This window comes from Canis lupus, chromosome X, assembly GCF_011100685.1.
Source record: "Canis lupus familiaris isolate Mischka breed German Shepherd chromosome X, alternate assembly UU_Cfam_GSD_1.0, whole genome shotgun sequence".
Classification (NCBI taxonomy): domain Eukaryota; kingdom Metazoa; phylum Chordata; class Mammalia; order Carnivora; family Canidae; genus Canis; species Canis lupus.
In genome coordinates this window covers 31,233,925-31,246,518 of record NC_049260.1, presented here as the reverse complement: position 1 = coordinate 31,246,518, position 12,594 = coordinate 31,233,925, and the positions used below count along the sequence as shown (strand labels likewise).

Sequence of the window (12,594 nt, the reverse complement as noted above, 5' to 3'; positions counted from 1 at the left end):
TTATCAGCTGAGTAACTTTGAGAAACTTACTAATTCTCTCTTTGTCTCAGTTTCCCACAGTAAAATGGGGATAATAATAGTATTTACCTCATAGGATTATTATAAAGAATACATGAATTAATACCCACAAAACACATATGTTTTGTTCATAGTAGGAGCCCAATATATATATGAACTATTATCATTAATAAAATACCAACACACAATTTTTTTTAAAGGAACAAGGTAACAGACATATTGCCAAGCAAGTTCAATAGGGCATGGATTACTAGACCACAATAATGAAAGCACTAACAGAAATTACAGATCATTAAGCTGGGATAAAATGAAAGAGTAAAACTGTAGAAAACTATGAGAAGGAATATCAATTTTCTTTTTTTTTTTTTTTAAGATTTTATTTATTTTTATTTATTCATGAAAGACTGAGAGACAGAGAGAGAGAGAGCGCCAGAGACAAAGGCAGAGGGAGAAGCAGGCTCCATGCACCGGTAGCCTGATGTGGGATTCGATCCCGGGTCTCCAGGATCGCGCCCTGGGCCAAAGGCAGGCGCTAAACCGCTGCGCCACCCAGGGATCCCGGAATATCAATTTTCTGTTCAAGATGATAAAATGAATATATGTGCTTATCTTCTCTCCTTCTCAAAATATTCCTGAAATGTCAGAAAGACTGGAGAACTATAACAACACTAAAGTTGGGGAAAGAACCATTAGTATAGCAACGACTCTGAAGAATATCTGTAAAACAGAATGAATGGAATCGTATTAAGGAATAAATTAAAACGATGGACTGCATAGCAGTAGGCTGCAGAAAAAAAGGACACCATTTTTCCTAAAGGAACATAAGTCACCAAGATTATGGCTGGCAGATAGAGAGGAAGGAAGTGACCTTCAGTACAGTAATAATGATGATTAATTCAAGTACTATATTTGGAAGAGATATTTGAGAAGATGCATCCGTAACACAAAAATAGGATGCTATTATGAAAGAAATAGATGGAAGAAGGAAGGAAGAAGGATGGAAGGAAGGAAGGAAGGAAGGAAGGCATAAAGAATAACAGAGTTCTTGTAAAACAAAACTATAAACACCAATTAAAAATTTTATAGAAGACTGAGAGAGCAAATGAAGATCTATAAACATAAGAAAGCAAAGACAGAAAAAAATCATAGGACATAACTGAAAGTGGTATAAAGGATCAGTCATGCAGGTCCACTATCATTCTTAAAGGAGATAAAAAGACAGTGAGAGAATAAAGAAAAATTGAGAAAAGCAAAGGCAGGAAAGAGGAGAGAGGGAAGACTAGTTGAATGATGAGTTTTCCTAGTAAAAGGGTCTAATGAATACCAAGTAGATTGAATGATATAATATAAAATATTCTCACAGTCAGATTTTATTTCATAAATTTCAAATTAGCAAAGAAATGGGAACCATAAAATAATTCTGAGAGAATGAACATGGTAGTCACAAAATATGACATTAGACTTCTTCTTCTTTTTTTTTTTTTTTTTTTTTGACATTAGACTTCTCATGAGAAAAACTGAGAGTCCAGATGATGGGGTAATGTAGGAAACATTGAGGTAAGGGGTTCAAAGATTGGCAACATTATATTACCTTGAAAGTATTCTCTTAGCCTGAGAGTCCATGATCCAAAGATTCCAAATAAAGTAATAAAGTATTAGCAGTGAACAACATTGTTACTTGGACAAAGTTTTTAATATTCAAAGATTTCTGGGCTAGAAAGGTCCCCATATTCCTTTATTTTATTTTATTTTATTTTATTTTATTTTATTTTATTTATTTATTTTATTTTTTCCCCATATTCCTTTAAAACTGTCTTTCCCCAAGACGTACCCAATGACATGAGCTGTTACCCACTTATCAAAATAGCAAGGTACTCAACTCTGTCAGTTAACAACCAGAGCAGCATTGTAACTCATTAGTAGGGATATAAAATAGAAAACTTACTAGAAAGTCATTCAAAAATAAAATAGATTTTTAAAAGCTTATATTAGTTGATTCAGTGATCCCACTCTGAAATCCTTCCTATGTAACATCCAGGAATATTTGCTACTACTTACAAACAGATACAAGTGAATTTTGGCATTGTTTACATTAGAAAAATATAGAACAAAATAACATAACATAATAACATAAGTAAATACCCCCATATTAATGTGAATGGGCAAGTATATAAAGATGCATAAATCCAATAACATATTGGATTTAACATAAGCTATAGTTACAGTAAAAATATGTAGAAAATAAAAATTAAGATCACAAGCTCTATAAAAAAAACAACCAAAATCAGAATGCTTAATAGCAAAAATTGTAGGATGCATCTTAACATGGAATAAAGACATAAATGTATAGACCTGAAAATAATTAAGCATACAAGTCAAATTTAAAGAAGTGAATAATAAAAAAAATCAGCATTAAATGATTTAGAAAACATGGAAATGGATAAATTAATTCAAAAATTTATTCATCTCATGAGACCTAAAAGTATAACATGCATAATAGGAGCACCTGCATGGCTCAGTTGGTTAAGCACCTGTCTTTGGCTCAGGTCATGTCACGATCCTGAGGTCCCAGGATCAAGCCCTGCATTGGGTTCCTTGCTCAGCAGGGAGTCTGCTTCTCCTTCTGCTCCTTACCCTGCTTGTGCTCTCTCTCTCTCTCAAATAAATAAATAAAATATTTTTTAAAAGTGTAATATGTATAATAAAAATTATAAGAGTCTATGAGCATATAAACAATACTCATAGTCATTACTGTCAGATAATGAATTTTAAATGTCTGATCAATGATTTCCCCAAAATAAAAAATCATTAAAATTTACTAAAAATATATATAATTTTCAGTAGAACAAGCAGCAAAGCAGAAAACTGAAAAGTTATTAACCAAATAACTTCTCTAAAAAATTCCCTGAAGTCAGATGATTTTATGATCAAGCCTGTAAATTTTCAGTGTATCTGTTGTATTAATTTTCCCTCAGCATAAGTAAAGATGAAATATTAGCTAATTCATTCGATGAAACTGATACAGTCCCATTAATTTAAAAAAACTGAAAAAGATGGCTTTTATAGGAAAAGTATAGATTTAGCGTAACTTAATCGCTCCTGAACATAGATGCAAAAATGCTACTATAGCTCTTGTAGCTACAGAGATGAAGTACTTGACCCTATGGTGCCTGCAAGTCACCCCAAGCTCTGAGAAAGGAGGTAGAAAAACTGTGAGAACCACTACACAAGGGAAGTGCCTAAATATCAATTTAAATTAACAACAGGGGCAGCTCTGGTGGCTCAGCGGTTTAGCGCTGCCTTCAGCCCAGGGTGTGATCCAGGGGTCCCTGGATCGAGTCCCACGTCAGGCTCCCTGCATGGAGCCTGCTTCTCCCTCTGCCTGTGTGTCTCTCTCTCTCTGTGTCTCTTATAAATAAGTAAGATCTTTAGAAAAAAAAAATAAATAAAATAAATAAATAAATAAATAAATTAACAACAGAATTAAGTGACTTGATCTAAACCAAAGCAGTTTATCTACTTTAGATATGCTGAGTAATAAAAGCCCATGAAAGAGGGAAGTAAATGTACTGTCTACTTGACTATACTCTAGATCCAGGGCTGATATTTCCTTTATATATACATGTGGGGTTTCTAAAAGTTTCAAATTTAAAACTTACCCATAGTTTACCCCCTTGTCATTTGACAGATGAGGAAAGTGAGGTTTAGTGATTTTCAGTACTTACCTCAAATCTTAAGAGGTTTAGAAGAAATTAAAAGAGTATACCCATACCAGGGGAGCCTGGGTGGCTCAGTCAGGTAAACTCCTGGTGTTGGCGCAGGTCATGATCTCAGAGTCCTCAGGTCAATCCCCGTGTGGAGTCTCATGTTGAGCTTTGTGTGGAGCCCTGCATGGGGCTCCCATCTCAGCAGGCAGTCTGCTTGAGATCCTCTCCCTCTGTTCCTCCTGTCATGTGCACATGCCCGCACCCACAATCTCTCTCAAATAAATAAATCTTTTTTTTAAGTATACCTACACCAAAGAATTTATATTTGTGTCCTTTTGCTTTTCTTAGTAGCCTCCTCCTAATTTACCAGTGTATAATAAATCATTTAACGTTGTGTTTCATGTAAAACAACCCCAAAATAGATTATATTTTGTTATATGATACAAAGCAAGTTTTAGAGAAACACATAGCTGTTACCTTCTTATTGTTTCTGGAATAGAAAGACAATGGGGTCCTTCAGGCCAGCCGAAGAGACTGAACCAGGTCTGAGCAGCATTTACAACCTTCTCAAAGAAGTCATATGCCTTTGTTCCTTCTTCAGGAGAAAAGCATTGCTCATTTTTCTCCTCCTTTTCCATAGATCTATCATTGTCTTTCTTTGACGTTTTACTTTTGCCTGAGTTCAACCTTTCATGTATTATTTCAATTCCTAAAATTCACATTTGTTTGTAAAAAAGGGTTACATCACCATAGAGTAAAATATCCTGTCAGCTATTGCTATTCATATGCAGACAAATAAAGCTCATTTTAAAAATTATGCTATGCTCTCAAAGAAATTCTGAGTCAATTTACTGTATCTTGAAAACAAGAAAATAGATTTATTTTCAATACCTAACAGAAATACTTTAAAAATAGATGAATTTCAATAAAGAAAACCATTAAATTTTCTCTCGCCATAATGGTATGTGAAAACATTCCCCAAAATGGAATGTTTCATTTTCAATTTCACATGTAAAATATTTTCACCATTCTTCAATTCTACCCAATAGACAGAATTAAACCTTAGATGGAAAACTTATAGAAACAAAATATTGGTGTCATATTCAAAATGACTCTTTATCCAAGTGAAGCACTTTAATAAAACAAAACGTTTCAAGGTAGAGAGATTTTTCAAGAATATAAAATGATTTTATATTCTTTTCACAAATATCTATGTGATGGCACAAGCACACAGTCATTTAAAAACCTCACAATATTTAATTTGGTTTGGTCCATTCAATAAACAGGAAAATTTTCAATATTACCCATATCCAGAGAAAGGAATATTTGAAGAGTTAATTTCAATTGATAATATCAAATTTGTATCTTTATCTATTTATCTGTGCTCAATCTCTTTCTAAGTTAGGTAATACTGTCTCTAGCTAAATAATTGGCAGACAAACCCATAGTCTGGCAGTTCCCAAACTGTACAGAGGGACCTGGGATGTCAGCAAATTTAGAGGGGCTCTACAGGGTATTATTTAACATTATAGTTAAATATCACTACTGCATATATTGGATATCACATGAATTACTACTCTTAGGTTTTTCAACCAAACCATTTAATAAAGGGAATTGCTTGGCACATCTTTTGACCTCAGGGAAAGGTACTGAGAACAGTATACTGTGAACAAAACACATTAGAGAATCACTGCTCCACATCATTGGAGAGAGCTCCCAAAGCAGATGACCCACTTTTTTCATGGATTTCTTCTTACCTGAAAAAGCCTAAGTTTTCAGTTCAGTAATATTAAACAGATCATGTTATGAACTGGGTTTGCTCAGTACATTATATATTTGCCACATACCAACAGATAATCTTCTCTCTGCAGGCTTAGCATCATTAAATTTAGTAGGAGCAGGAGAGGATAAACCAACTTCTTGGTAGGGAAGCAAAACACCGTCTCTACTCTTCACAGAACTGTCATCCTTATCTACAAAATGATACGTTGGAACATAGTAAGTCAACAAGCATTGTGAATTCACTCTCAAATTATTGAACCTGAATTTCATAGGTTTATATATAATATGCATATTATATATAATAAATATGTATATATATACACACACACATATACATACATAGAGTAAAAATTTTTTTAAAGTCTAAATGTCCATTATACTTCAAATAAAATGTCAAGGAAAAGACCATAAAAGCTGATATGGTTTTCTGAATTGAATTAATTTTATTTAATAAGGCAATTATTGTGGTATATCAAAGTTTTCAGAGAATGAACAATGCTCACATTTAAGATAAATAAATATATGGAAACCATTAAATGTTTTTACACCAAAATTTTTGGAATTATTCTATATGGTGCTCAAAATTAAATACAAGAAGAGCATCACTAATGAAAGTAGTTTCTTCCTGGTTAATTTTCTGAAATGAAATCACTGTTTATGATTATCAGTTGCCACCATTTTGCATAGCTTTCAATATTTATTCCAATTAGAGTTGCTGTATATACACTAGAATTTGCCACCATGGTAATCTGAACTCAATCAAAGGCAATGTTAAGAAAAGGCATTATATGTGAAGTAAGGCCAGATTATCTATCTATCTATCTATCTATCTATCTATCTATCTATCTACCTATCATCTATGTATTCATATATGTATATATAAATTTATACATATATATGCATAATGTAATTCTGTCAGAAAAGCATAGCCTTTGCATTCATAAATTTCTGATTTTAAATCTTGGCACTACAACTCCTGAGCTATTAAACTATGGGTATGTTATACAAGTTCTCTGAAACATGTTTTTATCCATAAAATAGAAACCAAAGCTTCTGAGCTCATAAATTTGTTGTGAGGGTTACTTTACAGGCAATAACACAGAGAGGTAAGCTGGGTTATACTAAGTTGCTTTCATTTTTTTTTCAATACAAAAACAATCAGAATTTTCCAGGGAATCTGTACCAAACAGGTCTGCATATCTCTGCAATGCTATGCCACTACAGACTTCATAAAAATGAGCCTTAGGAAATTCAATGATAGAATAATTCATCATGGATGTATTAGGCATTATCTTTTCAACTTACCACCAAATGATAAAAAGTTCCTAGTGGGAGACAAACCCACATCTGTACTCTTCAGAAGTTAATTATTCATATAATAGTTCTTATTCAGCATATTAGCTGTAATAAGTAAATCATACTGCTTTACTTTTTGATATATTTAATGTGTTTTAAGATTTCACCTTTACTGAACATATCATAATCTAGAGCATGGTAGCTAAATGTGTAGGTTCCCAGGCCGTTCTTTGGTTAGAATCCCCTGGGGCAAACTGCTCAAACTCTATATGACTCAGTTTCTTAATCTGTAAAGTGAAATTAGTAAGAGTATCGAACTCAGTTGTTGGAAGGATTAAATGAAATAACAAATATAAGCCACTCAACAGAGCACCATATGCCTGGGAAGCATTAAATATATATTATAAATTATTACTGTACATATTTTAAAAGATATTTTAGAATATTTAAAAATCATGTCTTTCTATAATAACATTTACTGAAATGGATGCATTATTTTTAATCCACAGATTTCATACCCAGTCATCATATAAACACTAAGACTCTATTCATTTTTTCCTTTTAAAGAAATAGCAATATTTTATACAGTACCTCCTCATTACTTTTTGGAGTATATTATGAAAAATATGAGTGTTAAACCAATAATAACAGCAGTTATGATAACAATAATAATGAAATGATGATAGTAGTAATAGTAATAATTTCCAAGTATTTACTCCAGGAGTCCTCACAAAAGTCTTTGAAATATTGTTAGTATCCTATTATTCTCCTACCATGCACATTTTGTTAAATAACAGATGTTTGCGGATCTAAGAGTTAACAATAAAAGCCTATAGCAAAATGGTAAGATTAAAACACAAAATAGAATTTCCACCCATGTTCTGTAATACTTCATCCATTGCTCTTTCCATTATGTTGCATTATCTGAAATCTGGCCCCCGGTATTAGAAGAATATAAAAACATTACATCAGAATTGATCAGAAAATCTTTAAAATTTTGAGAATGTGCTTAAATTTTGTAATATATATGTGCTCAGAAGGAACAGTCAGAGAGGCGAGAAGAACCCCAGGGAAGTATGGTATGTGGAAGTCCAGAGAGAGTTTGAAGCGGGGTTGGGGGTGGGAGTGGTCAACAGTGTAAACTGCTGGTCAGTAGTCAAGTAACAGTAGTGTAATGGAAGAATGCTCTGCCTCACGCCTGACATGTCCTTCCTGTTAAAGGAACCTAAGTTATTCTTTTTTTAAAAAAAAAAATATTTATTTATTCATGAGAGACACAGAGAGAGAGAGAGAGGCAGAGACATAGACAGAGGGAGAAGCAGGTTCCCCATGGGGAGCCCCATGTGGGACTTGATCCCAGATCCTGGGATCATGACCTGAGCCTAAGGCAGCTGCCCAACCCCTGAGCCACCCAGGCATCCCTGAACCTAAGGTGTTCTAAATATTTAGTTTCCCTTGCGATTTTTCTCCGTCTGGGAAACCAAATGGTTTATCTGATTGCTAAATTTGCAAAGATTAAATCGGGAATGCAAGGCCTGGATTCACCTTTTTTTTCTCTTTGGGAACTAGCTTATCCACTGAAAGGATATAGTCCCCTCTCTCTTCCCTGTTGTTATCCTAGCCAGGCCCCCAAAGCAGCTAAGAGGGAGGCATAATTCAAAGGGCAAGAGTGAGCAAGGTCCCTGGATAAAGGGACCCAGATAAAGGAATGGCCTAAATCAGGAGTCAGTCTTGCCTCCCTTGGCTTTGTGACAGACAATTGTGACAGACAATGGTTTCCGATGCCTGCTTGGCATTTGAAAGTTTGGAGTGTTCTTGCCTGATTGTCTCTATTTCTTCTGCAAAGTCAGAGAAAAGGTCATGCCCTGAGACTGAGGCAGAACAGGGCTGAACAGGTTTCACAGCAGTGGTAAACATTTGAAGAAGCAAGTGGAAAATAGGAGAAAACTAGTTACAAACACAGAAAAGATCTCCAATTCAGCCCTGAAACATAAGGCCTTGACAATCTACACAGATGGAATGTTTTACCACTCCTCATCTTTCCTCCTCCCCTGAGATTTACTCCATCAATCATTTGTCTCTGTGTCTTGCATTTCAAATTTCTCAGCTTAGCAGCTTCACTTCTATTGTTCTCAGTCCCTCACCATTTCCCTGGTAGCAACTCCCACTGGCCTAGTAACCACTCTCTTGCCCATTTTAATTCAGCTCTCATCCCAACAAGCGTTCCCTTTCTAAATCAGTGATACTCAGAAATCACAGAAGGTTCCCATCATTACAGAATAAAGGGTGCCCTGGCCCCTTGATTGCCTGCCTTATGTCACCCATAAGACCCGCCATGCTTTTGCTCCATTATCCTTTGCCGAGATTGTGCTGTTTAGGACCATTTGTCAAACTCTACACAGATGTCCTCTCTTCTCTAAAGTTATCCCAGACCCCAAACATCAATGTTAGCCTCTATACCACACCCACATTTCCAACACTACAATTGGCTCTTACTTCCAACACCTTTGTATTTATTTATTTGTATCTTTTACTAGATTTTCAACTTTTGCAATTAAGAGACACTGCCATATTCTACTCTCAATGATAACTGCAGCTCTTAGAAATGGCAGGAGTTTGATAAATATTAGTTAATTTTAAAGTCACTTTACTTCTAGGTGTCAACTGTGGATAACAAGAACATATACAGTAAGACTAGGAGACAATAGCTATATCTAACTTACCATCCTTTAAAATAATTGTTTGCTTATCAAGATGAGTTGCCATATATGGGTAAATAGTAAGAAGACAGTTTTCTGCTGTTGCAGTAACTGGAAGCGAAAACCTAAAAGTGAAAACATTGCATTTCAATAAAATAAAATTGTCAGATGCAGTAAATACAATGAAATATTTTCTAAGTACCCTGGATGGCTTAAATGATTAAGACATGAATTATTCATCATTTTCGAATTGTCTACCTACTTTGTTTTTCTTAACCACCTACTGTATCTACTTTAATGGTTTAGGAATATTTACTTTTAAAGCTTTTAACAGAGATGGTAAATTTCACTGTCAGGTATGCTCTAGAACACAGCTTGTAATTAAACAGGTTCTCAAACAGATTCAGGAAATTTTAGAATTGAAGGAACTTCAGAGTTAATTTACTCACCTTCTTTTCTAGAATCCCTGAAAAATGCTATCTAGCCTCAGATGGCACTACTAGGGAGACACTACCATAGTGACACTCAGACAACCTATTTCATATCTGGAGAGCTATACCCTCAGACATTTGGTTTCAGGGCAACAGAAAACAAAATCTATCATTGGACCCCATTACATTCCTTCAAATACTTAAAAACAATCATTGTATCTTTTCTAGGCTTTCTCTTCTTTAAATTGAAAACATTTAGAACATTCAAGGTTTCTTTCAACTGCAAGGACTCCAAAAATTTCATTTATCATCTACCTTCTTGAGATGATCTTTTGTGTTTGTCCTTTAAATTCATCTGAGAACTGAATGCAATACTACAGAAGTTATTCAGCCAGTAAAGTATTAATACATTCCACAACCGGCATACTATTAAACTATCTTATAAGAGTATTGTAAACTTTCTTACTAATAAGAGCCATAAAACATTCTAAGGTTATATTGGGCCTGGCCAATTTATGTGACAATTCTGTCCTAGTCCAACTTTTTTTTTTAAAGTAGTCTCCACGCCCAACATGGGGATTGAACTCAAAACCCTGAGATTACAAGTCATACACTCTATTGATGGAGCCAGTCAGACGCCCCCAACTGATCTTTTATAGAAGTACTATATTTTATATCTATACCACTGTAATACTGGATTATTGGTTTGACTTTTGCATATAGTATTTATCAAGATAATTCTACTCATGAATCAGCTATATATCATATTAGCCCTTCTCTGTAGCTTATGGTCACTGAAAAGGTGAAATGATAAAATCTGTGTTATAATCTAAGTTGATACAAATAAAATACAGGGTAGGATGAGACTAAGAAAAACTTTGTAGCTAAAATACATTGAGCTGTCAGGGACATTAAAATAAACACGTTATATGTAAATGAATTGATTTTCACCTCAGTTCTGCATAGTTTCTCATAAGGAATGCATTCTGTTTTTCTTTACCAACTAACGTGCATTAAAATACTATGCAAACTATACATATTCAACATTGTCTTGTTTGACCAACCCTAATCATCTATTCCATCATCCTAAAACGTTTAAACACATGTTAGATTGCCCTAGTCAGGATTAAATTATATTTCTATACTGTAATTATTTTTTCTATAGGATGTCCTTTTTAAGATGAAATTTAAAATTCCTTGATAGTATGAATCATTATTTCTACATATTATGTATTTATGCTATGTTATCAAGATTCCATTAACTGACCAACTCTGTTTAATATTTTTCAGATTAAATAACATAGCTTATCTATAGATACCATCATCATTGTTATCTTAGAAGCAAATATGCTTTTTTGCTTTAACCGTGATTAAAGGAAGAGAAAAAATAGAAAGGGAAAAAAGACTACTCCAGTAAATCCTGGCAAATGCTGGTTGGTCCTTATCCCCAAGAATGTAATATCTTTGTGCCGGGCTCGCATCCTCTGGGTGGACATGGTGGGGTAACTGTCACCTTCAAGAACCAATGTTGGATTGCCAGAGCTGCTGAAAGCTTCAATTGCCTTGGGAGTTTATGATCCCGGGGGGAATGCTAGAGCCAATCCCTGTGTGGTGCAGGAGTTTAAAATCCCAGGCTTTTTGCTTCAAATAGGACAAAAATTCTGTGGTATAACTTCATCTCCAGAGGATCCCATGGGATCCTGAATCTGATTTAAGTTTCATTTTATTTGGGATGACTGATTCCGTGTTCTGCTACCTTGTTTTTTCCTGGCAGTTCTTCCTTAAGAAAACCACATATCCCTGAATCTTCATCTAAAAGTTAGCTTGCGGACAGCTTTCCCCAATGCAACAACCACATGAACACATGAAAGATGAAGTATCACTAGAAACAATTTAATATATATATATATATATATATATATATATATAAGATTTTGTTTATTTATTCATGAGAGGCACAGAGAGAGAGAGAGGCAGAGACAGGCTGAGGGAGAAGCAGGCTCCCTGCTAGGAACCTGATGTGGGACTCAATCCCAGATCCTGGGATCATGCCCTGGGCCAAAGGCAGATGCTCAACCGCTGAGCCACCCAGGTGTCCCACTAGAAACAATTATAAAATGGTACAGAACCAAAGAAAATAAGGTTGAAATAAAATTCATTTAGGGAATGAAATGGGAATAAATATTCTAATTTTTCTCTTATAAAACTAGTTTGTTGCAGATATAACATTGATTTCAGATACTCCTCGGAGTAAAGAATAACCGGCATATACAAAATTCATTTGACTACATTCTTCTATGGAGCATCATGATATAGAAATTATACAACTTACACAGCATGGGAATGTGGGCACTTTATATGTTAATATCACTATTATTAAAAATACATTAAAACAGAAAAGAGACTTGCAGTCAATAATATTAATACTCTACATTTTAACAAAATATTTTTTTGTAAAACAGGGTACCTTATCAGAGAATAATGGTATTATTTATAGATGGTATTATTTATATATAGATCTTCTCTATATCAATGGTATTATTATGGTATTATTTATATATAGATATTCTCTATATCAATCCATATAGCCAGGAACCATTATTGGTAGACAATTTGCTCTAAAAATACTCGAAATTACAGTAATAGTAAAATGACTATAAC

The 12,594-nt window shown here is 34.2% G+C and overlaps 1 protein-coding gene across 5 annotated transcripts in view; it reads right to left on the bottom strand.

Annotated features, from left to right (window-relative positions):
* The window catches only part of CFAP47 (cilia and flagella associated protein 47), a 504,616-nt gene that overhangs the window by 338,244 nt on the left and 153,778 nt on the right, over positions 1-12,594 (bottom strand). For all 5 annotated transcript variants that reach the window (XR_005386243.1, XR_005386242.1, XM_038587158.1 and 2 more), the window contains exons 27-29: positions 9,527-9,627; positions 5,573-5,698; positions 4,203-4,434 (exon numbers count right to left, since the gene is read on the bottom strand). Coding sequence is in view for 3 of the 5 variants with exons in the window: in XM_038587158.1 (XP_038443086.1) it covers positions 4,203-4,434; positions 5,573-5,698; positions 9,527-9,627 (459 nt within the window). In the remaining 2 variants the exon portion in view is untranslated. The remainder of the gene's footprint in view (positions 1-4,202; positions 4,435-5,572; positions 5,699-9,526; positions 9,628-12,594) is intronic.